Here is a 26,242-nt window from a genome sequence, read left to right as displayed (position 1 = left end):
TTTTGTTGTGTTTTTAGGGGTGGGTAGCCTGCCTGATATGCGGGAGCAAGGGGGCATGTGTCCACCTGATGGAGGCAGTAGGGGGAGTGTTGGGGGTCAGAACATACCGAGGCTGGGCGGCAGGCGCTGGCGGAGCGCTAGGGGCAGGCCATGCCAGGTAAGGGGGACAAGGGAGAGATGTGTAGTATCTGTCCCCTGCTCCGGGCCTGTCCAGAGCCAAAGGATGGCTGGGGGAGGCGTGACCCCATCTTCTGGCCTTCGTTTGCTGCTCTGCAATGCCAGGTCTGTTACCCAGAAAACCTCCCTCATCCATGACATGATCCTGGATGAGGGTGCAGACCTGGCATGTATTACGGAGACCTGGCTGGCCGAGGCTGCTGCTCCAACCCTTGCAGCCATGTGTCCAGCCGGATTTTCGTATGCACAGCAGCCGAGGGCTGGGGATCGGGGAGGGGGGAGTGGCTGTTATCTACCGAGAGTCCTTGGTCTTCACCAGACCCCCTCTCCGGGAGACCAAGGTTGCTGAGTGCATGTACTGGAGGTTGGGCCCGAAGGGCAGTCTGGGGATTCTGCTCGTGTACCGTCCACCCCGCTGCACGACTGAGTCCCTGGCCGAGGTGCTTGAGGTGGTCTCTGATGTGCGTGTGCAGTCCCCTAACTTACTGGTGTTGGGGGACTTCAACGTACATTCGGAGGCCATCCTCACAGGAGCACCTCGGGACTTCATGGAGACCATGGCCTCCTGGGAGCTGCACCATATTCTAACTGGGCCCACCCATGTAGCCGGTCATGCACTAGACCTTGTGTTTGTTTCTGGAGAAGCGGGGAGTGATCTGGAAGTCGGGGGTATATCCACCACCCCCTTGTCATGGTCAGATCACTATCTGGTGACGTTGGACTTCTCGGTTCCACAACCCCTCCGCAGGGGTGGAGGACCCATTAAAATGGTCCGCCCCAGGCGTCTTATGGATCCAAATGGATTCCTGAACGCGCTTGGGGATTCTCTGGGGCATGCCAACGGCCACTCGGTCGAGACCCTGGTGGGTGGCTGGAATGCCGCAATTACTGGGGCATTAGATCGGGTGGCTCCGAAACGCCCTCTCCCCTTGAACAGGGCTCGGACTACACCATGGTTCAATCCGCGGTTACGAGCTCTGAAACAGGAGGTGAGACGGCTAGAGCGCCGGTGGCGGAAGTCTCGCTCCAAAGACGATCAGACACGGGCTAGAGCTATATCTTCAGCCTATCACGTGGCGCTGAAGGCAGCAAAAAAGGAATATTATGCTGCCTTCATCGCGTCTGCAGAGTGCTGCCCCAGGAGGCTGTTCCAAGTGGTCCGGAGCCTGGTCGGTCCTGTGGCTCCTGAACCGCTGGAGCATTCTAAGGCCTCCTGTGAGGCTTTGGCAAGGCACTTTGCAGATAAAATTGATCAGATTAGGTGTGTTACTCTGCACACTGTGGATACAGTTAGTGAGCAAGAGGCGGCCTGTGGCAAACCGGTTTTGTGGGATTGGTTCCAGCTTCTTCCTCCTGATTAAGTGGACAAGGTGCTTTCATCTGTAAGGCCGACCACCTGCTTACTTGATCCTTGCCCATCTTGGCTCATTATGAGCTGCAGAGAGAGACTGGGTGAGGGGATCAAGGCGGTGGTGAACACCTCCCTTGAGGAGAGAGTGATGCCATCAGCCCTCAAGGAGGCAGTGATAAGACCGCTCTTAAAGAAGCCCTCCTTGGATCCTCAAGTTCTGAACAACTTTCGCCCAGTCTCAAATCTGCCATTTTTGGGCAAGGTGATTGAGCGGGTGGTGGCGGTGCAGTTGAAGGCACACTTGGAAGAAACGGATTATCTAGACCCATTTCAGTTGGGCTTCAGGCCTGGGCATGGGACAGAAACGGCCTTGGTCGCCTTGGTGGATGATTATGAGGAGGGCTCTGGATAGGGGTGAATGCTCCTTCCTTGTTCTCCTCGACCACTCAGCGGCTTTTGATACCGTTGACCACGGTATCCTCCTGGACCGCCTGGAGGGGTTGGGCATTGGAGACACTGTATTGCGGTGGTTCCGGTCCTTCCTCTCCGGCAGGTACCAGAGGGTAGCACTGGGAGAGGAGGTTTCGGACCCGTGGCCACTTACTTGTGGGGTGCCACAGCGTTCCATCCTCTCCCCGATGCTATTTAACATCTATGTGAAGCCACTGGAGGCTATCATCAGGAGGTTTGGGGTGCAGTGTCATCAATATGCGGATGACACGCAGCTCTACCTCTCATTCAAATCTTCACCAAGGTTGGCCGTAGAATCCCTGTCCAAATGTCTGGAGACGGTGAGTGGCTGGATGGGGAGGAATAAGCTGAAGCTGAACCCTGACAAGCCCGAGGTACTTTTGGTGGGAGACAAGAGGAGGCTGGGGGATGTTGACCTGGTGTAGAATGGGGTACGGCTACCTTTGAAAGACCAGGTCCGCAGCCTGGGGGTCATTTTGGACTCCCAGCTGTCCATGGAGGCTCAGGTGTCAGCTGTGAGCCGGACAGCGCTGTATCAACTCCATCTGATACGGCGGCTGCGCCCCTTCCTTCCCGACCATCTGCTCCCATCAGTAGTACATGCCCTGGTCTCCTCTCGTTTAGACCACTGTAATGCGCTCTACGTGGGGTTACCCTTGAAGACGGTTCGGAAACTGCAGCTGGTACAGAACGCGACGGCTCGCCTGATTAAAGGCAGCCGCCGGCGAGATCACATCACTCCAGTGCTGAAGGAGTTGCACTAGTTACCAGTTGTTTTCCGGGCCAAATTCAAGGTGTTGGTTTTGACCTTTAAAACCCTATATGGTTCCGGCCCAGCCTATCTTAAGGAGCGCCTCCAGCAACACCAGACAGGCCGCTTAACAAGATCAGCCTCGGATGGCCTTCTCTCTGTCCCATCAGCCAGGACAGCTAGACTGGTGGGGACGAGGGAGAGGGCCTTCTCTGTGGTGGCCCCCACTCTGTGGAACTCCCTCCCTAGGGAACTCCGTCATGCCCCCTCTTTAATGAGCTTCCGTCGTGCATTAAAAACGTGGTTGTTCAGGCAGGCATTTGGGGTGGGTTAGGGTATTTTAAAAAAAAAAATTTTATGGTAAAATTTTATTGTTTTAAATTGTTTTATGGTGGGTTGTACATTGCCCAGAGTGGCTGGGTGACCAGTCAGATGGGCGATTAATAAATTTAATAAATAAAAAAATAAATAAAACAACTCTACAGGTAGCAACTAGATCTGAGCAGCAGAGTACCTATGCCCTAAGTTGGAACAGTTGGTCCCCATTTGAAAGGGAACTACTGGCAGACCCCTGAACTTAAGGACTAGGGAGAGTCCCTCCCCTTTTCCCTTAGATCCTCTGGGCGCAGCCTTTGTTTGCGTGCCAACCGGGCACTACGCCTCCTTTCTCCGCCCTCCATTTGGCGCCGCTCTCTGCGTCAGCGTCACGCGTCCACCAAGTCTACTTCCCATGCTCTGTCACTCCCAGGACTGCTATCTAAGCTAGGAATGCTGGTGGGAGGAATCTCCGTCAGCTGTTGGCCCTGGGAAAGAGGAGCGCGCTCCCCTCCCAGGAGCGACTCCTCTCCCTCAGAATCAGAACTACTCTGGGATTCTATGGGCTCAGTGTCCACCCTGACATCATCCCCGCTCCCATGAGGCCCCCCCTCATGCTCCTCCCCTGGGGCCCCAGGTTTGTGGGGGTACAGCTGGTGGAAGCGCCTCAGCAGCAACGGAGCATGCACATTTTCCACGGGTTCCCAGGATCGCTCATCAGGCCCGTACCCCTTACAGTCCACCAGATATTGCAAGCGGCCACGAGAAAGGCGGGAGTCCAGAATCTCCGTGACCTCAAACTCCTCCTCCCCCTCCACCAGCACTGGCGGCGGGGGGGGGAGCCGACTGAGCGATGAGGGTCGCCAGAAACCAGGGGGGACAGCAAGGACCGATGAAAAACAGGATGGATCTTCATGGAGGGGGGGAGAGCCAGGCGAAAAGCAACAGGGTTAATCTGGGCCGTAACCTGGAAAGGCCCCGTGCGGCGAGGCGCGAGCTTCTTTGCGGGCGAGTGAGAGGGGAGGTATTGGGTGGACAACCAAACCCAGTCCCCCGGTTGCAGAGACAGACCCGGCTGGTGCCGCCGGTCTGCAGAGGCCTTGTAGGCTGTCTTGGCTTGCTTGAGGGAGTCCCGTAAGAGGTGGTGTACCGCTCGCAACTCCTCTAAAAAGTCCTGGGCCGCTGGCACCGAAGAGGGAGCTAGGGTGGACGGGAAGGCCTTGGGGTGGTAACCAGAATTGGCAAAAAACGGAGTTTGGCGGGTGGAAGCATGGCAGGCATTGTTATAAGCAAATTCTGCGAGAGGCAGCAAGGAAAACCAGTCATCCTGCTGGTAATTGACATAACAGCGCAGATATTGCTCCAGAGTCGCATTGGTGCGCTCGGTCTGACCGTCCGTCTGTGGATGGTGGGCGGAGGAAAGACGGAGCGTCACATGGAGCAACGCCAGTAGCTCCCTCCAGAAATGGGCAGTGAATTGGGCCCCCCTATCGGAAATGAGACCCTCGGGCCATCCATGGAGGCGGAAAACATGCGCCACGAACAGCTCTGCCATCTCCCTGGCTGTGGGCAACCCAGAGCAGGGGATGAAATAGGCCATCTTAGAAAACAAATCCACCACCACCAGAATAGTGGTCTTACCATGTGAGGGAGGCAAGTCAGTGATGAAGTCAAGGGAGAGCAGTTTCCAAGGTCCTGAGGGGGTAGGCAGGGGGTGAAGCAAGCCTGTGGGCTTGCCTGAGGGGGCCTTCGCCCGCTGGCAGGTTGGGCAGGAGGCGACATAGGACTTGACGTCCTGACACACACGAGGCCACCAAAAATCCCTCATCACTCCATGCAGGGTCTTGGCGACGCCAAAATGCCCAGCTGTGGGGGAGTCGTGGCACTGATGGAGGACCCTCTTGCGGAGGGGTCTAGAAGGCACATAGACCCGGCCGGAATGGTAAAGCAGGCCACCTCGCAAAGAGAAGGGGGTAGAGTGGGGGGGGGCAGAGGCTAGCCCCAATTCCTCCACCTTTGTGCGAACAAAAGCATCTGAGCCTGTGCAGAGAGAAGGAGCTCCTCCCAAGAATGAGGTACCGCAGCTGCCACCTGGCCTTGCGGGGGAAGCCAGTCAGCCTCCTTCTTGTCAAACACATCCCGAAAAGTTGCATATTTCTCTGGGAGGATGACGGTCGCTGAAGGACTGCCAGAAGCAGACAAGGACGGGGGGGGAAAGGGTTAATGCTTGGGCTGGGACTGGTGCCTCCTCCGTGAGGCAGTGCTTCCGGCAGTAGGGAGACGCAAAGTCCACTTGCCGAAGCCCCCAAGAAATCTGAGGGTTGTGCTTAGAGAGCCAGGGAACACCCAGCACGACTGGGTATAAGGGAACCTTGGCTAAGTGAACCTGAATCTTCTCAACGTGGGACTGGGTGCGCAGAGTGAGCGGAACTGTAATCCGGGTCACCGCGCCCGAAGAGAGAGGACGCCCATCAATGGGCTGCACTGCCAAGGGGGCAGGAAGGGGCAGGGTAGGGATCTTGTGGAAGAGGGCGAAGGTCTCATCTATGAAACTAGTCGTAGCCCCCGAGTCCACTAAAGCCAGGGCCTCCACCCCACCCCACTGAGAGGAGCGGAGGTGAACATGCAACAGCAGATGGGAGGGTGGGGGGGGGGTTGGGGAAGGCACCCACTCGGTGCGGAACTGACCCCCACACTGGAGGCCCCCAATAAGCTTGGGGGGCAGTCTAGTCAGGCCTGGGGACGAGGAGGAGGAGGAGGAGGAGGGGGAAGGAGAGGAGGGGGAGGCAGCGGAGCTGTGGATTTAACTCGGCAGGTCTTGGCGAAATGCCCCAGCTTTCCACATCGAAAACATCGGCGCTCAGCTCGCCGGCGCTCAAGTTCCTCTGGCGGCAGTGAGGCTCAGGTAGCCCCCAGCTGCATCGGGGTCTCCTCCACCCCCAGCGCCGGGGCGGGGGGTGGGGGAAGAGGCAGGAAACGTGGGGGAATGGGAGGAGGGAAATCCCAGCCCCCGGCGCCCCACCGGGTCTGCCAGCACCCCTCCAGCCGACTATCTGTCTGGAGGCAGGTCTGGATGAGCTCCTCCAAAGTAGGCGGGCTGGGCGTGCACGCCAACTCATCTAAGATCTCGTCGTTCAAACCTTCCAAAAACTGAGCCACTAGCGCGGCATCATTCCACTGTAAATCCTGCATCAGCAAGCGAAAGGTTGTCGCGTAGCTGGAAACTGAGTCCTTGCCCTGCCAGAGGCGACGAATCTCCCGAGAAGCCGTCTGCGTGCGCAGGGGGTCACCGAAAAAACATGCCATGGCTGTCATGAAACCTTGATAGTCCCCGAGCAGGGGGTCATTAGCAAGCAGGAGCCCCAAAGCCCATCTAGCTGCCATGCCTGACAGTAGGTTAATGAAGAAACCCACAGTCTGTGTGGAATGAAGATCTGACCAGGGCTATTGACACAGTCACTCCTAGACGTCCTCTCCTACCCGCTTCCAGACAAGCTCCATGGCTTACAGAAGAACTGAGGGAGCTGAAGCGGCAAGGACGATGACTAGCGTGCTGATGGCGGAAAACTCAACTTGAATCCAACGAGACACGTCATAGGGATCATTTGAAGACCTATGAGGTGGTGATACGTGCAGCGAAGAGAACTTTCTACTCTGCATGTATCGCATCCGCAAAGTCGCGCCCAGCTGACCTGTTCAGGATGGTTAGGGAGCTGAGTCAGGCCCCCCACACACTGAATCTGATCTTTGGATACGAGCTGACTTGGACTCTGTCGTGGGGACAAAAAATCAACAGTGGGGCATCCAGCAACTCTGCTTGCACAATTAAACTGGATTATTTTCAGCTTGTGACTCCTGATGATGTGGATAAGCTGCTTGGTTTGGTTAAAAAGACAACCTGCCCTCTCGATCCCTGACCATCCTGGCTTGTAGTCCAGGGAGGGGAGATGGTTAAGCAATTTTTACTGAATAGTATTAATGTCTCCCTAAGGAAAGGTAATTTTCCATCGTGTCTGAAAGACGCAATTGTTAGACGGCTTCTGAAGAAGTCTTCCCTTGACCTCCTAGACTTCAATAATTATAGGCCAGTAAGTAATCTACCATTTTTGGGCAAAGTAAACGAGAAGGCGGTGTCCATTCAACTCCAGGCAGTCTTGAATAAAACTAATTGTCTGGACCCATTTCAAACCGGCTTCAGAGTGGGATATGGTGTCAGGATCCCTCAGCCCCCACTTCACTTCAACACTCAAACATACACAGATGAGAGGCTTCAGTCTACAGCTTTTAATCCATTACTTCACAGGGTCATACAGATGCAAATTCTCAGAGACTCTCCATCTACAAAGGAATGCCTTCAAGGGATTCAAATGGAATTTAAGAGAGTTGCCCGCTGTTTGAAGAGGGAGGTGGTCTGACTAGCCTAACTTAAGGGCAGGAGGTCCCTCTCTTGTCATGAGGCCTCTAAGCTCAGCTTTTCACACAAGGCCAATCAGGTAGACTGTCTAAGTTCCACCCCTGTGTAGGGCCCCAGGCCTGAACCAAGCTATCAGTAGTTTTAGAGGCGTTTAGATAATCCATAATGCTATCTGACCTTGGTCAGTTGGCTGCTGTTTTCCCTAACAGGCCTCTTGATTTACAGGATGAGTCGAAGGTCAATGGTGTGGCCTCAGCGCATTCCGTACTAATGAGCTGAGGTGTCTTATCAATGTGGGCCTGGGAAGTGAGGCTTGTTTGCCTTAAAGCTGCAGGTGTATGTGCTGGGAAAGTTTCCTTCTGAACAAACACTGTTAGTCTGTACTGGGAATGAACGCTAATCAACGCTTGCGGCTGTCATGCTGCCTCACTGCTGACATGTATGGTATAAAACCCATTTTACCCCATGGCTCTGGGTTCAGAGAAGCTGTCTGATCTAACCAATGGGTATGCTTGTGTGCTGTAAGTTACTCAATAAAGTACTCCTTGTAAGTAAACCTGGATCTGATTTATCACTATCTGGGCACCTCTAAATGAAGAGTTCGAAGCCTACTGCCTTCCCTCTCTTTGCTCTGCACCTGCGTCTGGCATCTATTAGGTCATCTTCCTGTTTGCTGCCTCTCACGGGGGGGGGGTGAGGGGTGAGGAGGGACCCTCAAGCTCGGTCATCTGGATGTTTGTAACCTGAGAAGCAGGCCTACTCATACCTGGACTAGCCTGGGAAAACACTTCCCCCATGTCTGATAGTTCTTCAGAATCTGAACTGCTATCCCACTCCCTGTACTCAGAAACACCCCTGACATCATCGCTGCTTCCATGAGGCCCCTCCTCCTGCTCTCCCTGTGGGGCCCTGGGCTTTTGGGGGTAGTGCTGGTGGAAACAGCATAGCAGCAAAGGGGCATGCAAATGATTGGCTGGTTCTCAGGAACGTTCGTCCATCCTATACCCCTCCCAGTCCACCAACTATTGCAGTCGCCCCCAGAAAAGGTGTGAATCCAGGATGTCAGCGACTTCAAACTCCTCCCCCCGCAACACTGGAGGTGGGGGGGGAGCAGTCGGAGCGATGGGGGTCACCAGAGACCAGTGGGGAAAGCAAGGAGCGATGACAAACAGGATGCACCTTCATGGAGGGGGGGAGAGCCAGTTGAAAAGCGACAGGGTTAATCTAGGCCGTAATCTGGAAAGGGCCCGTGCGATGGGCTGCGAGCTTCTTAGTGGGGGGGTGGGAGGGGAGGTATCGGGTGGACAACCACACCCAGTCCCCAACCTGCAGGGGCGTCCCAGGCTGACAACGCTGGTCTGCAGTTTGTTTATATGCTTCTTTCGCTTCCTCAACGTTGTCTCGTAAGAGGTGGTGCACAGAGCGCAATTCCTCTAAAAATTCATGGGCAGCGGGCACCGAGGCAGGGCCAAGCGAGGAGGGGAAGGCCTTGGGATGGTACCCAAAATTGGCAAAGAAAGGAGTTTGGTGTGTGGAGGCATGGCAGCAATTGTTGTAAGCAAATTCCACCAGAGGCAGCCGGGAAACCCAGTTGTCTTGTTGGTAGTTTACATAACAGCGCACGTATTGCTCCAGTGTGGCATTGGTGTGTTCGGTCTGCCCATCCGTCTGGGGGGGTGAGCGGAGGAAAGCCTGAGTGTCACATTGAGCAGTGCAAGCAACTCCCGCTAGAAACGAGCCATGAATTGAGGCCCCTGATCTGAAACAAGCCCCTCAGGCCAGCCATGCAGCCAGAAAACGTGTCAAAAAGAGTTCTGCCGTGTCCCTGGCCGTGGGCAGCCCTGAGCATGGGATAAAGTGGGCCATTTTTGAAAATAAGTCCACCACCACCAGAATGGTGGTCTTACCTTGTGAACGGGGCAAGTAGGTGACGAAATCGAGAGAGAGCAGCTTCCAGGGGCCATAGGGTATAGGCAGGGGCCAGAGTAAGCCAGTGGGTTTGCCCGTGGGGTCCTTCGCTCGTTGACAGGTTTCACAGGAGGCGACATAGGTTTTGACATCCCGACACACTCGGGGCCACCAAAAGTCCTACGTAACTCCATATAAGGTTTTAGAGAAGCCAAAATGCCCAGCGGTGGAGGAGTTGTGGAACTGATGGAGGACTTCTTCTTGGAGGCGTTTGGAAGGCACATAGACTCTGTATGGGTGGTAAAGTAGCCCACCTTGCAATGAGAAGGGGGTCGACTTGGGGGCACAAGCCGCGTGTCCCAATTCTGCCACCTTATCATGCACAAAGGGATCCTGAGCTTGTTCGGTGCGAAGGAGCTCTGTCCAAGAGTGAGATTCAACAGCAGCTGCCAGGCTGTGCGGGGGAAGGATCAGAGCGGAGGAGGGGCTCTCCTCACCCCCTGGCTGCAATTCCGGCTTACGGGAGAGTGCGTCCACCTGTTGGTTGTCGGTGGCTCTCACGTGGCGGATCTTGAAGTTAAATCGCAACAAAAATAAAGACCACCTAATTTGACGCTGATTTAGGGCCCGGGCTGTCCGGAGATGTTCCAGGTTCCGATGGTCAGTTCTCACTTCAACTGGGTGCTGAGCCCCCTCCAAAAGATGCCACCACGTCTCTAAGGCCGACTTTATGGCTAACAGTTCTTTTTCCCAGATGGTATAATTCCGCTTGGACACGCTTAATTTCCTGGAGTGGTAAGCACAAGGCTGCAGCTCACCCCCTGCTGTTCCTGGCTGGAAGAGCATGGCCCCCACTGCAAAATTGGAGGCGTCCGTTTGCACAACAAAAGGCTTCCATGGGTCAGGATTTAACAGGATCGGCCTTAGAGCTGAGTAGCCTCTTTAGCTCTTCAATAGACTGTTGGGTGGAGGTGGACCAGTGAAAGGGAGATTTCTTGCCTTTGAGGAGGTCTGTGTGAGGAGTTGTCAGTTTTGCATAGCCGGGCAGGAACTTTCTGTAAAAATTGGCAAAGCCCAGGAAACACTGTAAGTCCTTCTTGGTGGATGAAGTCTGCCAGGAGAGGACCACTTGGACCTTCACAGGATCCATCTTGATGCCTTCCGCTGAAATAATATAACCCAGGTAGTCCAAGGATGTCGAATCAAAAGCACATTTCTCCAGCTTAACAAAGAGACGGTGCTCCCAGAGGCCCTGTAGGACAGCTTTCACATGTTGTTGATGAGAGTGGCGGCCCGAAGAAAATATAAGTAAATCATCCAGTTAAATGATAAGAGAAGTGCCCAAATAATCTTGGAAGATGTCATTCATAAAATGCGAAAACATAGAGGGAGCTGACACCAAGCCAAACGGCATGACGATCTGTAACGGCATGTGAAACTGGTCTTCCACTCATCCCCCTCCCGGATATGAATCAGATTATAGGCACCACGCAGGTCCAATTTAGTGAAAATCTTGGCTTGCCCCAAGTGCTCCAGCATCTCAGGGATTATGGGGAGGGGATATTTGTCAGGGATAGTAATGGCATTGAGGTTCCTGTAGTCGTGGACAGGACAGAGCTGGATTTCATAGTTGGAGTGATGGCAGAGGAGGTGGAGGGGCAAATAAAACCACGCTGCAAGTTAGTGTCCAAAAGCTCCCGGAGAGCTTGGAGTTCCGGCTCTGACATAGAGTACAGTCGGCCGGCCGGGATGGTAGCTCCTGGGATCGGGTCAGTGGTGTAATCATAGGGGCGCTGGGGGGGCAGTCGGTCGGCTTCCTTCTTGTTGAAAACATCCCGGAAAGCCGCATATTTTTCTGGTAGGTTCACCGGAGCAGAAAAGCTGCTTGGGGAAGATGAGGAGGGAGAGGAAAGGGTTACCCCAGTTGTGGATGGTCCCTCCTCACTGGAGGCCCCCAACAGACTTGGGCGGTGGCCTAGTCAGGCTTAGGGGGCAGGAGGTGGAGAGGGAGGTGGGGCTGTCGGTTGGGGCCGGCAGAATCTGGCAAAGTGACCTTTCTTTCCAAATCTGAAGCACCGGCGTTCAGCATCCCGCCGTTCTAGTTCTTCTGGTGACAGCCTGGATCAGGTTGCTCCTAGTTGTATAGGGGTCTCCTTGTGGGGGAATGGGAGGAGGGAAATCCCGTCTAGCAGAGCTCTTCTTGGCTTGTCGGCGCACTTCCAGCCGACTGTCGATCTGCAGGCACGACTGGATGAGCTCAGCCAGCATCAGTGGGCGTGGTGCCCGTGCTGGCTCATCTAAGATGTCATTCAAGCCGTCCAAAAATTGGGGCACCAGAGCAGCATCATTCCACTGTAAATCCTCCATCAGCAAGCAAAAACTGGTTGCATAACCTGAAACAGAGTCCTTGCCTTGCTTGAGGTGGTGGATATCCTGGGTCGCCGTCTCTGCATGAAGGGGGTCACCAACCCCCCCGTCGCATTCATGAAACCCTGGTAGTCCGCCAACAGGGGGTCATTAGTGAGGCTGAAGTCCATTTAGCTGCCACGCCTAAAAGCAGGTTAATGATAAACCCCACACGAATCTGGTCCATCTGGAAACCCACCAGCCAGATATACAGTCCCGATTGGACGCGGAAAATTTGAAACAGTCCTTTGTCTCCCGTAAATTTTTCCAGCAGTGCTACTGGGCATTTCCGACAGGGAGGGATTGGGGGTGGAGCGGGTTGAGCGGGTTGAGCGGGTTGAGCGGCCGCTTGTAAGGTTTGAACAGCACCCATCAAGTGATTCACCTGATCGCAAAGAGCCTGGTTCTCCTGCTCAATATGTTCAAAGCCTTTTCCAAGGTGCCACCAGAGAGTGTGGTCAATGAAAGAGACCAATGACGAGAAGAAAGAAAAAAAAGAGGATGATGAGCAAGCTGTCAGGATTCCCTTAGGCCCTACTTCACTTCAACGCTCAAACATACACAGACGAGAGGCTTCAGTCTACAGCTTTTAATCCATTACTTCACAGGGTCATACAGATAGAAATTCTCAGAGACTCTCCATCTACAAAGGAATGCCTTCAGGGGTTCAAATGGAATTTACAAGAGTTGCCCGCCGTTTGAAGAGGGAGGTGGTCTGAGTAGCCTAACTTAAGGGGGGAGGTCCCTCTCTTCTCGTGAGGCCTCTAAGCGCAGCTTTTCACGCAAGGCTAATCGGGTAGACCGTCTAAGTTCCGCCCCTGCCTTCTTTCTCTTTACTCTGCACCTGCGTCTGGCATCTGTTAGGTCATACTCCCCAGACCCCACTGCCTCCTGTTCACTGCCTCTCATGGGTGGGGTGGGGTGGGGTGGGATGAGGAGGGACCCTCAAGCTCAGCCATCTGGACATTTGTAACCTGAGAAGCAGGCCTACTCATATCTGGACTAGCCTGGGAAAACACCTCCCCCATGTCTGATAGTTCTTCAGTATCTGAACTGCTATCCCACTCCCTGCGCTCAGAAACACCCCTGACATATGGAGTTGAGACTGCCATGGTCGCCTTGGTGGATGATCTTCTCCTGGGAATTGATAGGGGGAGTGCATCCCTGTTGATCCTTTTGGATCTCTCAGCAGCATTCGATGCCATCGACCATGGTATCCTTCTGGATCGCCTGAGGGGGTTGAGGGCACTGCTACTGTAGTGGTTCTGCTCCTTTCTCTCGGGACAGTTCCAGATGGTGTTACTTGGGGATAGTTGTTCCTCGAAAAAGGAACTACTATGTGGAGTCCCTCAGGGCTCCATTCATCCCCGATGCTGTTCAGTCAATATCTACATGAAACTGCTGGGAGGGATCATCGGGAGGTTTGGGGCTGAGTGTTAGCAGTATGTTGATGACACCCAAATCTATTTCTCCTTAACATCTCTATCCAAGGAAGGTATGACTCCTCTGAATGACTGCATGAAGTTGGTAATGGGCTGGATGAGGGAGAACAAGCTGAAATTGAATCCAGGCAAGACTGAGGTGCTCATCGTGAGGGGTCCTAATTCAGGTATTGAGGTGTGCCAACCAGTTCTGGATGGGGCTGCACTCCCCCTGAAGGAGCACGTTCGTAGCTTGGGGGTGCTTCTTGACCCAACCCTGCTCCTGGCACCCCAGGCGGAGGCCACGGTGAGAAGTGACTGTTACCAGCTTCGGCTGATTCGCCCGCTACGCCCGTTCCTGGAACATGTGGACCTGGTAACGGTGGTGCACGCACTGGTCACCTCTAGGCTTGATTGCGGCTGTACTTGGGGCTGCCTTCATATTTCATTCGGAAGCGTCAACTGGTACAAAATACGGCAGCCAGGCTGGTCTCTGGGACACCCTGTGGAGACCAGATTGCACCGGGTTTAAAATCCTTACACTGGCTGCCAACTTCCGGCAGTTGCTTCCAGGCAAAATATGAAGTGCTGGTTCTGCCCTTTAAGGCCTTGCATGGTCTGGGTCCAAGGTGCCTTAGGGAGCGCCTTCTCCCTTGCGTCCCAGTCAGCCACCTCAGGTCCTCGGAGGGCTCTCTGCTGCGGCGGCCTAATGCAAGACTGGCAGCCACATGCCAGAGGACCTTCTCCTTTGCCGCCCCTCAGCTGTGGAATGGCCTGCCGGTTGAAATGTGCCTGCTGACCTCGCTGAAGTCTTTGAGCCAGCACTAAAGACACTGTTATTCCGGCAGGCCTTCCCGTTTCAAAACTCCTGTTCATTCTGCTGACTTTTGTAAGCTGTTTTTAGTTCAAAGTTGTTTTTAGTTATATGTTGTTGTACATATTGTCCATATGTTTTTATGGAAAGGATTTTTAAACTTTATATATTGTATTTTAATGTTTTAACTTTTGTAAACTGCCCAGAGAGCTTCGGCTATGGGGCGGTATAGAAATGTAATAAATGAATGAATGTAATTTTCTGGGTTCCTGTCCAATTAAAACCATTTTTAAGTCCGTGAGACACCTCTCTAGATCTTGGCTCATTGCCTGCAGACTCCGATAATGCAGTAGCTATGTTCCAACATATTAAACTTTTAACATCCTCAATATTCAATTAATCTTATCTTTTGTTGTTGTTCAGTCGTTCAGTCGTGTCCAACTGTTCGTGACCCCATGGACCACAGCACGCCAAGCCTTCCTCTCCTGCGCTCTCTCCCGGAGCGTGCTCAAGTCCATATTCATTGCATCGGTGATGCTATCTAGCCATCTCATCCTCTGCCGTCCCCTTCTCCTTTTGCCTTCAGTCTTTCCCAGCATCAGGGTCTTTTCCAGAGAGTTTTCTCTTCGCATTAGGTGGCCAAAATATTTGAGCTTCAGCTTCAGTATCTGTCCTTCCAATGAGCAGTCAGGGTTGATTTCCTTTAGGATGGACTGATTTGACCTCCTTGCAGTCCAGGGGACTCGTAAGAGTCTCCTCCAGCACCACAGTTCGAAAGCAGCAATTCTTCAGCGCTCAGCCTTCCTTATAGTCCAGCTCTCACAGCCATACGTTGCTCCTGGGAAAACCATAGCTTTGATTAGACGGACCTTTGTCACTGCATAAAATCTGTCACTGCATCCATTTCTTCCCCTTCTATATACCAGGAAGTGATGGGGCCAGATGCCATGATCTTCGTTTTTTAATGTTGAGATTCAGACCAGCTTTTGCACTCTCCTCTTTCACCCTCAACAAGAGGCTCTTTAGATCCTCTTCGCTTTCTGCCATTAGGGTGGTATCGTCTGCATATCGGAGGTTGTTGATAATTCTCCCAGCAATCTTAATTCCGACCTGCGATTCATCCAACCCGGCGTTTCTCATGATGTACTCTGCATATACGTTAAATAAGCAGGGCGACAGTATGCAGCCTTGTCGTACTCCTTTCCCAATTTTGAACCAATCGGTTGTTCCATGTCTGGTTCTTACTGTTGCTTCTTGACCCTCGTACAGGTTTCTCAGGAGACAGGTAAGGTGGTCTGGTACTCCCATCACTTTAAGAATTTGCCACAGTTTGTTGTGATCCACACAATCAAAGGCTTTAGAGTAGTCAATGAAGCAGAAATAGACATTTTTCTGGAATTCTCTTGCTTTCTCCGTGATGCAGCGAATGTTGGCGATTTGATCTCTAGTTCCTCTGCCTCTTCGAAACCCAGCTACTTCCGGTAGTTCTCGGTTCGCATACTGCTGAAGCTTAGCTTGTAGGATTTTGAGCATCACCTTGCTGGCATGTGAAATGAGCGCAATTGTGCGGTAGTTTGAACACTCTTTGGTTTTGCCCTTCTTTGGAATTGGAATGTAAACTGACCTTTTCCAGTCTTGTGGCCATTGTTGAGTGTTCCAAATTTGTTGGCATATTGAATGCAGCACTTCAACAGCATCATCTTTTAGGATTTTAAATAGCTCAGCTGGAATACTGTCATCTCCGCTAGCTTTGTTGTTAGTAATGCTTCCTGAGGCCCACTTGACTTCACTCTCGAGGATGTCCGGCTCAAGTTCAGTGACCACACTATCATGGCTATCAAGGACATTCAGATCTTTCCTGTATAGTTCTTCTGTGTATTCTTTCCACCTCTTCTTAATCTCATCTGCTTCTAGGTCCCTGCCTTCTTTGTCCTTTATCATGCCCGTCTTTGCACAAAACGTTCCCTTGAGATCTCCAATTTTCTTGAAGAGATCTCTAGTCTTTCCCATTCTGTTGTTTTCCTCGATTTCTTTGCATTGTTCACTTAAGAAGGCCTTCTTGTCTCTCCTTGCTATTCTCTGGAACTCTGCATTTAGTTGCATATATCTTCCCCTTTCTCCCTTGCTTTTCGCTTCCCTTCTTTCCTTGTAAGAAAGAAGTGACAGACAGCCACTTGGCTTTCTTGCATTTCTTTTTCTTTGGGATGGATTGAGTTGCTGCCTCCTGAACAATGTTATGGACCTCCGTCCATAGTTCCTCAGGCACTCTGTCTATCAGGTCTAATCCCTGAAATCTATTCCTCACCTCCACTGTATATTCATAAGGGATATGATTGAGGTCATACCGGAATGGTTTAGTGGTTTTCCCTACGTTCTTCAATTTCAGCCGAAATTTTGCAACAAGCAGCTCATGATCTGAGCCACAGTCAGCTCCAGGGCTTGTTTTGACTGACTGTAAGAGGAAAAGAGGTGGGATATAAATGCAATAATAAATAAACTGTATAGAGCTTCTCCATCTTTGCCTGCAAAGGACATAATCAATCTGATTTCGATATTGACCATCTGGTGATGTCCATGCGTAGAGTCGCCTCTTGTGCTGTTGGAAAAGAGTGTTTGCTATGATCAGCGTGTTCTCTTGGCAAAACTCTATTAGCCTTTATCTTGCTTCATTTTGTACACCAAGGCCATGCCTGCCTGTTATCCCAGTGATTTCTTGACTTCCTACTTTAGCATTACAATCCCCTATGATGAAGAGGACATCTTTTTTTGGTGTTAGTTTTAGAAAGTGTTGTAGGTCTTCATAGAACCGATGAACCTCAGCTACTTCGGCCTCAGTGGTTGGGGCATAGACTTGAATTACTGTGATGTTGAATGGTTTGCCTTGGATTCGTACTGAGATCATTCTATCGTTTTTGAGATTGTACCCCAGTACTGCGTTTCCCACCCTTTTGTTGACTATGAGTGCTACTCCATTTCTTCTCAGGGATTCTTGCCCACAGTAGTAGATATGATGGTCACCTGAATTAAATTCGCCCATGCCTGTCCATTTTAGTTCGCTGATTCCCAAGATGTTGATATTCAATCTTGCCATCTCATGTTTGACCACCTCCAGCTTACCTTGATTCATTGATCTGACATTCCAGGTTCCTAAACAATATTGTTCTTTACAGCATCGGATTTTCTTTTCACCACCAGACACATCCATAGCTGAGTGTCCTTTCAGCTTTGGCCCAACTGCTTCACTCTTTCTGGCGCTACTTGGAAATACCCTCTGCTCTTCCCCAGTAGTATATTGGACACCTTCCGACCTGAGGGGCTCATCTTCCGGCGTCATCTCTTTTAGCCTTGTGATATGCTCCATCGGGTTTTCTTGGCAAGAATACTGGAGTGGGTTGCCATTTCCTTCTCCAGCGGACCACATTTTGTCAGAACTCTCCGCCATGACCTGTCCGTCTTGGGTGGCCCTGCACGGCATAGCTTATGGCTTCACTGAGTTACGCAAGCCCCTCCGCCACAACAAGGCAGTGATCCATGAAGGGGAATCTTATCTTTACAACTCCCAATTACAGGTGCTAATTAAGTGAAAGTAGCATAGTAGACTGAAGAATGTGGCATTAATCATCAGCTGCATTAGTCCTTTCCCATGAATTAGTCCTTTCCCAAATCCTTCTGCATATTGCCAGAAGAAATGGAATAGTTCAGTTCCTTTTCTTTTATTTTAAATGGTTGTTAATCCCACAAAGGAGTGTTTGGATCTGGATTAATTTATACTCATTTGTTTCATGTTAAATAGCTTTTAAAAAATAAAGTCGAAGATGAGCAAAACTAAATTATTTGATATTTACACAGTTTAAAGGGCCATTGTTAAGGCTTTGGTCAAAAGGGTCTGGGTCATATTAATAGATTTCTTCTTACTTTATAAGATTAGGTCTTGCAGAATGTTTTTCTTTTCCTAGAAAATTTGTGTTTTTGTTTATGTTCTAAGCTGCCAGTTTAAAATCATCTTAAAACGTGTATCATAGAATAGTAGGGTTGGAAGGGGCCTACAAGACCATCGAGTCCAACCCCCTGCTCAATGCAGTAATCCAAGTCAGAGCATCCCCAACAGATGGCTGTCCAGCCTCATCTTGATGCCTCCAGTGTGGGAGAGCCCGCCACCTCCCTGGGGAATCGGTACCATTGTCGCATTGCTGTGACAGTCAGGAAGCTTTTCCTGCTGTTCAGCCGGATCTGGCTTCCTGTCACTTGAGCCCATTATTCCGTGTCCTGCACTCTGGGATGATCAAGAAGAGATGCTGGCCTTCCTCTCCTTCCTCTCCCCTCAGTCTTCTCAAGGCTAAACATGCCCAGTTCTTCCAGTCTCTCTTCATGGGGCTTTGTTTCCAGTCCCCTGATCATCTTTGTTGCCCTCCTCTGAACCCTCTCCAGTTTGTCTGCATCCTTCTTAAAGTGCAGTGCCCAGAACTAGACACAGTACTCCAGATGAGGCCTAACCATTGCTGAGTAGAGGGGAACTAGTACTTCCCGGGATTTGGAAGCGATGCTTCTATGAATGCAGCCCAAAAGAGTATTTGCCTCTTCTGCAGCCACATCACATTGTTGGCTCATATTCAGCCTGTGATCGACAACAGTTCCAAGATCCTTCTCGCTTGTAGCATTGTTGAGCCACGTATCCCCCATCTTGTAGCTGTGCATTTGGTTTCTTTTTCCGAGGTGCAGAACTTGGCATTGATCCCTATTAAATGTCATTCTGTTGTTTTCTGCCCAGAGCTCCAGTCTATCAAGATCACTTTGAATTTTGTTTCTGTCTTCCAGGGTATTAGCTATCCTGCCCAATTTTGTGTCATCTGCAAATTTGATCGGCATTCCCTGCACCTCCTCCTCCAAGTCATTAATAAAAATGTTGAAGAGCACTGGGCCCAGGACTGAGCCCTGCGATACCCCACTCGTTCCCTCTCCCCAGTTGGAGAAGATCCCATTGATGAGCACTCTGAGTCCAATTCTGTAGCCAACTGTGGATCCGCCGGATCGTTGCTTCATCTAGCCCACTTCGAGCTAGTTTGCTCATCAGGATATCATGGGGCACTTTGTCGAAAGCTTTGCTGAAGTCGAGGTATATGATGTCCACAGCATTCCCACAGTCCACAAGGGAGGTTACTTGATCGAAAAATGAGATCAGATTCATCTTGAAGATGCCTCCTGTACAGGTTTTCTTCCTGGACAGCCTTCTTACATTAGATTGCGAGTCTTCCGATCACTTCAGAGGGGGGGAAATCACTTTGGTCTAGAGAGAATTTGGGATATAGTTTCCTTCCTTTCATTTTTATTTCCAAGATGTTTTAAAGCTACCATTTTCAGAGACTGGAGTAGGCTTCATGGGGGAGGCACAGGAGTTTTGATCGGGGAAGCCCGGTCCCCTGGTTTTTGGTAGCACGAACTGAGGTGAGAGATTGCAGAGCTCATGCCCTTTCAGCTATTGTAGTGTCGGTGAGGAATGCCTATGGGATCCTGCCTCCCTTTTGTCATAACCTCAGGCCCCTGCATGCCTCAAGACTTGGATGAGGAAGGTTCACAGGAAGCTATATAGGGGAGCCTTCACCTCTTCTCATGCCCTCATGTGCCCTTCCAGCCTGAGGCCTTGGTTCTTTCACCATCCTCTTGACTCAGTGGACTTATCTCCAGTAGTGTCTCTATCTCCTCAGCCTTGTAGAAAGCATTGGCTACAGAAACAGGCAAGGGCCCTTTAAAAAGCACAACCAGCTTCTCTGTGGGGGTGGAGCTAGCTGCAGAACAGGGCTTGCCAGCTTGAACATGGTGGAGAGATCCTGGAGGAGGGAACTTGATCCCTTCCCCACCCCTCTACTCAAATCATGCTCTCCTGTAGGATTATCCAGTAGGTACCCTCCTGCCTCCTTGGTAATTTGAGTGCTGCACTGGAATATTTATTCAGCAGTGTCTTTGACTTCTGAGCTATTCCTAGACACTACCCACACAAGCCTGCCTTCACAACCCCAAAGGATAGAAATGTGATTTAAAAGGGAAATTAAGATGCTTATGAAGCCAAATTCTTCAGCCAGTACTATACATGGTGGTGTTTTTTCACTCTTGTGGAATCACAGCATATGCTCAGCCCCTAGCTTTAACTCCTGCAGTGTTTTCATTGGGAGGGGAGTTCAGGCATGTGACTCTTTTTTTAATGTGTATTGCATAGACTGCTTAACAAATCATATGGATGGTAGCCAAGCTGAGCTCTTTTTGCCCCATGGGAGGGTGTCCCTGCCAGCCACAGAAAAGAGGATGATGCATATCTAGGAAATACAGCAGTGGAGATCTCTGTTTCTCTTAGGAGTTCACCGGAGCACATTCCTGTTTGTGGAGAAGAATTGGCCAGTGTACTTTTAGATACAAAGAATGACACAGGCAAGGTATGCCTTCACAAATAACCCCTTCAGGACACCTAACCTCTTTACCTTCAGTCATGTAAACACAGCCTCAGAGCAGTTCTGCCCATGAAACCCAATTGCTCAGGGAGGTTGCAGCATCTCCTTGGAGCTTTTCACAAGACATTTGGCATGGAGCATACTGGGGATGCTGAAACATGCAATGCGGAGGCCTGGGGACAAGGGCTGGATTAGTTTTAGTTCTCTTCCAAATCTGAGCTTTCATGGCCCCTGATTGGAGAGGAGAACAAGGCATTTGAATTCCTATAAGTTCACCTTGAATGGGATTGTCCTGATGCATGCAGAATTGTTTGCGGACTTGTGGCAGTGGTCCTGACAAAAGGCAAAGCTGTGTAGGGAGAAAGCCTCTTTGTCGATTCAAAGTACTGTGGTTGTTCCTTGTAGATATTGGTGGACTGCAACTCCTGTCATCCCAACATCCTGTGTTCAGATAACTGCAGGATCTCCTGGTTCAGGAGAGGTGCAAGGGGAGGATATGGGCCTAGAACTTGCTGCTGATAGCTCCACAGGGAAAATCCTGGCGCGTGTGTGTGTGTGTGTAGAAACATAAACAGGTTCTCCCTCAGTCAGTGTGGAACTTGAGCTTCTATGTTTTTAAAATGCCAGTATTGCTGATGAGCGCTTTTGTCTCCCCTGCCAGGTATGCCATCCCTCCAGAACATGGCAAGCGGCTGGAAAGGCTGGCAAAGGGTAAGTTCCTGTCTGCTGGTTGTATGATCATTGAGCAGTTGTTTGAATAGGTAAGGCAGTGTGAGCAGTATTAGAATAGGCTAATTTTGACAGTGTGAGCCAGTAACTTTGGCCCATTTCAGATACTGCACAATGCAATCTCACCAGGGAAATGGTGTGCATCATATGCATCCCAAGACTTTTGGGATGGGGTCTGAAGTTGCTCTTGAAAACATTTTTTTGGAAGGCAGGAGTCACTCATATGGGTCAGCTTGAGCCAATATAAAGCAAGAACAGCATGAATAGATGTTTTAACTGAAATCAATCCCACTTCTATCCTTAGAAGTGCCCCGGGTGTACCCCAGGGGACAGTTAAGAGGGATCTCATAAAAGAGTTCTGAATCGCCTCAAAAATAGAGGCATTTGTGTATCCTCATACCTCTGCCCCATATGTCAGTTGTGAAACTACCTTCTTCTGAAATATCTCAACTGCAGGGGCAACCAAGCTCCCCCCTTGTGATCTAGAGAACTGAAGGAGGAATTGAGTAGACTGGGATGATTTCACATCTAAATGTTGTCTCCACGAAAGTTGGGCATTGACGTTAAGGCCCAAATATCTAAAGTTGTTCATTTGTTAAATGGATTCATTGTCCAGCATATGAGTTTTCCTTTTCTTCCCACATACTACAATTTTAGTATTAGCATAATTAATAGACAAATGCTCTCTTGTGCAGAACTTACTCAACTTTCTCAGGAGCCTTTGCTTACCAATTAATGTAGTGGAGATCATCGCGATATCATCCGCATATAGAAGAACTGAGAGTTTAACATCCTGAATAGAAGCTGGAAAGCATTTCAAATCACTCAGTTTGTGTACAATGCTGTTGATATAAAAGTTAAAAAGAAAAGGGGCCAATAGCCATCCCTGACACACCCCTTTATCAGTTGGGATGCTTTCTGATAACAATCCATTCGCCCCAAGCCTAACTCTAAGAGTGGTGTCGGAGTGGAGCATTTGGATTAAAAGGAACGGCCTTCTATCAGTGTTTGTGGCAGATAGCTTTTGCCACAAACGATCTCTGTCTACGAGGTCAAAGGCTGAACTAAAATCCACAAAAGTACCAAATAGCTCTTTTCTGTCATGCTGAGCATATTTCTGTATTAGGTGATGGAGAACAAAACACTGGGCTACTGTAGATTTCCCCTTTGCAAACCCAGCCTGTTCTTCAGCTAAAATTGAGCTTTCAGCTGCCCGTGACTCATTTGCATAAAAGATATTTAGTATATAATTTTGAAACAACATTAAGCAGACTGATTGGTCTAAAATTATTTGCATCTGCTTTAGAGCCTCTCTTGTGAATAGGAACAACAATGCTCACTTCCCAGTCCTGGGGGATTTTTCCATGCTGGTTTATAGAAGTAAACATTTTAGCAAGAATTGGTAGTAGTAAGAATTCAGGAACTGGTCTTTGCCCAGGAATTGAAATAGTATGAAAAGTCTTCCTGTTTAAATATACAGCAGGTGGTTTGGAAAAGCTCCAGCAGTACCTAGCAACCTGAGTGAAATGTCAGTGTGATGCCAGTGTACATGTGGTGCATTATTTTGAGGGGACCTTCTGGTGCATACAAGGCATTATAGAGATACAAGAAGCTGAGAAGGAATTTCAGAGCATCCTTTTGACACCCTTGTGGGTTGTCAGTACTGTATTTTTCTATTTGAAGCCCAAGAATGAAGTATTTTTATAGCAGTTCCCTTTGAAGGCCAGGGGGAAGCAGGTAGAAAACCCTTCCAAAGCTATTTTGTTGTCAGACTTTATATCTCACTTCTTTGTTTAAAGAAAGCAAACACCCGCTTAAAGCAGCTTATAGTATAAAAATTTCATACAGAATATCGATCAGTACATGAAATCAGCCTTCACTCACCTGTTGCCCTCCAGATGTGTTGGACATGCCATTGGCCCTGCTGGCTGGGGATGATGGGAGTTCTAGTCCAACACATCTGGACGGGCACCAGGTTGGTGAAGGCTGCATTAAATAGTTTACTATAAAGCCATAAACCAAGAATTAAAACAACAAAAACATGACTTGATAATCAGTCAGCAGCAGTCCATTCTTTCCTAGATTCTGGAGTGGCAAGAGTAAGGAGGCCAGGCAAGTTTCTCTGGGCAGGCAGTGCTTCAGGCACAGGTGAAAGCAGCAGTAGAAGCTGTTATGCAAGGGCTCCTTTAGGTGTCCAGGGCTGGACTACTGATGGCTGGAAAGGTTAATGCCTGCACTTTAAATTGTTGGGATGCATTTGTGTAAAGCTCTTGTCCCAGTGAGAAGTGGGTTTTGGTTTCTCTGTGCCTTTGGGGTGGTGTATGGTGGGGATGGGGCAAGCATAGTTTGTGCTCCTGATGCTTATTGAAACCTTAACAACGCAGAATGCCTTCGTAATAAGACATTTCTCTTTTCTTCATTTGTATCTGGCCGGTTAAATGCAAACACCATTCATATTAATTGCAGAGCATTTTTCATTTAAAAAGTACTTACAGGTTCAATAATTGTGGATATAGCAGGGCATAATTATTGAAGTCCTCTCTTCATGATGTATATAACAAGGCCTGTGCTGGTTCAGCTGGCAATTTTTTGGTCTGGATGTCTATTTGTGGGGATGTTAGTCTCTTCCCCCTTCCTCCCTTTCCCCTTTATATTATTGACTGCATGACATCCTCCCACCCCTCTCCCCTTGTAGAAAACTAAGAAATTTGAAAATCACATAGTCAAAAACAGCATTGGGTCTGCTATTAACATTGCATCTAGCATATGACATCGCATCTAGCATGCAATGTTATTGAAGCATTTAAAAATGAATGTGCAAAGCAGTTCTTTGGGGCTGGGATGTGTCGTGGCTGCAGCTGAGGAGGGTGGGTTTAGCTCCTTGTTCATTAGTGTTGCACAAAATGCTAGTTTCGCCCCCTGGAGGCTGGTCCAATTTGCCCCAAAGAGGAGAGTCAACTTCAGGCTGGGTCCAACTGGATTTTATTGTTTGCAAACAGTTCGACAGAGGAGCTCATGCTCAAAAGCAGAGTCGACCCTGGGCAACCTCCGCGCTACAGTTTTATCACCTCAGCTTGCATTCCTCAGCCAGCCTGTCACTTTGATTGGTTGCCAGCAGTTTGCTTGGCAACCTTATCTGAGGGTTACTGTCTGCTCATTCCAGGCATGCGCAGCTCTTACAATACTACGTGCTGCTTAAGACACATACAATGGCTTTTAGGTTACATTTTTACTACAATTCCCCCCTCAAAAGGCTTTTCTCAAATTTATACTCTCTTTGGTCCCGCGGTGGACTATGCACTTAAAGGCGCAAACTATTATCGCTGTGGCATGGACGGTTTTCTCTAAACAGCAAGTGAGGCCTGGGACGCCCTTGTTCTAGCTACTAGAATGTTGACAACAAAAACACTTTTTTTTTGAACTTTTGGAACTCAGTTTTGTTCCGTTCATCAGGAACCCTTGAAACGAGAGCACCCTCTTTCTGTAGAGCTACTTGAGTCCTTTCAGGGGTTCATTATTCCAACGGTGACCTTCAGGTGGGTCAGCTTCTGGTGTGACCCTCTCTGGTGCGGGTGATGCCTTTATTCAGTGTGATGAATCCACTTTTTCCCTTTAGCGACTTTTATAGTAATGGGAGTGGTAAGTAGGATCTGAAACAGACCCTTCTGCTTCTTGGTAGGTGGTTCATCTTTCTAGGACTGGATTAGCACCCAGTCCCCGGGATTGAGATTATGCACTGGAGCGTCTAAAGTCCAGGATTGGTGCGGTGTCGCAAACCTGTGAAAACAAAACAGACTGCAAGGCAGTAACATAACCTTGAATCTTAAAACTCTTACTTCTAAATTCACATTTAAGCTATCAGCCATAGGTAATATCCGAGGTGGGCGCTTATATAACGTTTGAAGGGTGTCAGTTTAATACTTCCCTTGGGGGTGCACCGTACTCGAGTCAAGGTGATTGGCAAGGCCTGTGGCCTTTCAACTTAATATTTAAACAAATTCTAGTGAGCATTGTCTTTAAGGTGCGGTTCATCTTCTCAACTTGACTTGTAGATTGAGGTTTCCAAGAGGGGTGTAGCTTCTAGTTAGTTTGTTATGCCTGGGCCACTACTTGCATCACTTGTCTAACAAAATGGGGCCCCTGATTTGATTCACTCTCTTTAGGTAACAAGAGCTTAGGGATTACTTTTTAACAGGCTCTTGGCTACTGTCTGTGCAGTGCAGTCAATTGGTTTTATCATTACTAGCAGGTACCGATAGCCGTGAGTCTGGGGCAACTCTGAAAAGTCGATTTGAGATCTCTGAAAAGGATAGTAAGCCCACGGGCGACTTCTCATTTGAGCTGGGGGCTCAAACATTTTTGAATTGTTTTTGAGGCACAAAGGGCAGTCAGCCACTGTTCTCAGGTTTTGGTCTAACCTGAAGGAGGTGCTATCTGCCTCGGGCGCACCCAAAATCGGGGTGTTAAAGGGGGATGATCCCTTTATTAGCTAACCATAATTTTTTGAACTTCTCAATGAGCGGCTTCAAGCCTGCACAGGTGGCTTTCTTCAGAGGATACTGCCTTACGCACACAGGGCTCTCCCTTTTTAAAGAAGATTTTAATTTGTGTCATGCATTTGGTCGGGCAGGGGTTCTGTCTGCCCACACACATGGATCAACATTCTCTAAAATCTCAGTCCCTTTGGCCTCTGACACAATCTTGATTGCTTGAAGGGCCATTCGATAATTTGAGCCCTGCATTGCTGGCAGCTGTGTACTACAATCTGATTATTACGGAAGAAGATTTTAGCTTGCAGTTCTGTTAACAAGTCCCGCTCCAAGAGGGCAACCAGGTGTGCAGATGAAACTACAAAGGCATGTTCCAGTATGTTATTTCCAGTCTTCATGAGGAGGGGCTTACACACAGGCAATTTAGTTTTTTTTTCTTTAATTCCTTTTATAGTTACATGCTCTCCACTTTTTCTCGCCGGGAGGGCTTCACAGGGATCATAGAAAATGTGGCTCTAGTATCTACTAGGGCCTCACAGTCCTTGCCACCAACCC

At 49.7% G+C, this 26,242-nt stretch overlaps 1 protein-coding gene across 4 annotated transcripts in view; it reads left to right on the top strand.

Annotated features, from left to right (window-relative positions):
• The window catches only part of LOC146334066 (lysine-specific demethylase 4B-like), a 365,953-nt gene that overhangs the window by 166,903 nt on the left and 172,808 nt on the right, over nucleotides 1–26,242 (top strand). For 3 of the 4 annotated variants that reach the window (XM_084824982.1, XM_084824984.1, XM_084824983.1), the window contains one exon: nucleotides 21,130–21,179. In XM_084824982.1, the coding sequence (XP_084681108.1) occupies nucleotides 21,130–21,179 (50 nt within the window). Of the gene's footprint in view, nucleotides 1–20,382; nucleotides 20,454–21,129; nucleotides 21,180–26,242 lie in introns of those variants that run through there. The other variant, XM_084824985.1, reaches the window with a different exon arrangement.

This window comes from Heloderma suspectum, chromosome W (assembly GCF_057233095.1).
Source record: "Heloderma suspectum isolate Gila_16-S chromosome W, 16-S_ref, whole genome shotgun sequence".
NCBI lineage: Eukaryota > Metazoa > Chordata > Lepidosauria > Squamata > Helodermatidae > Heloderma > Heloderma suspectum.
The sequence above is the reverse complement of the archived record's forward strand: the minus strand, read 5'-3'. Positions and strand labels throughout refer to the sequence as shown.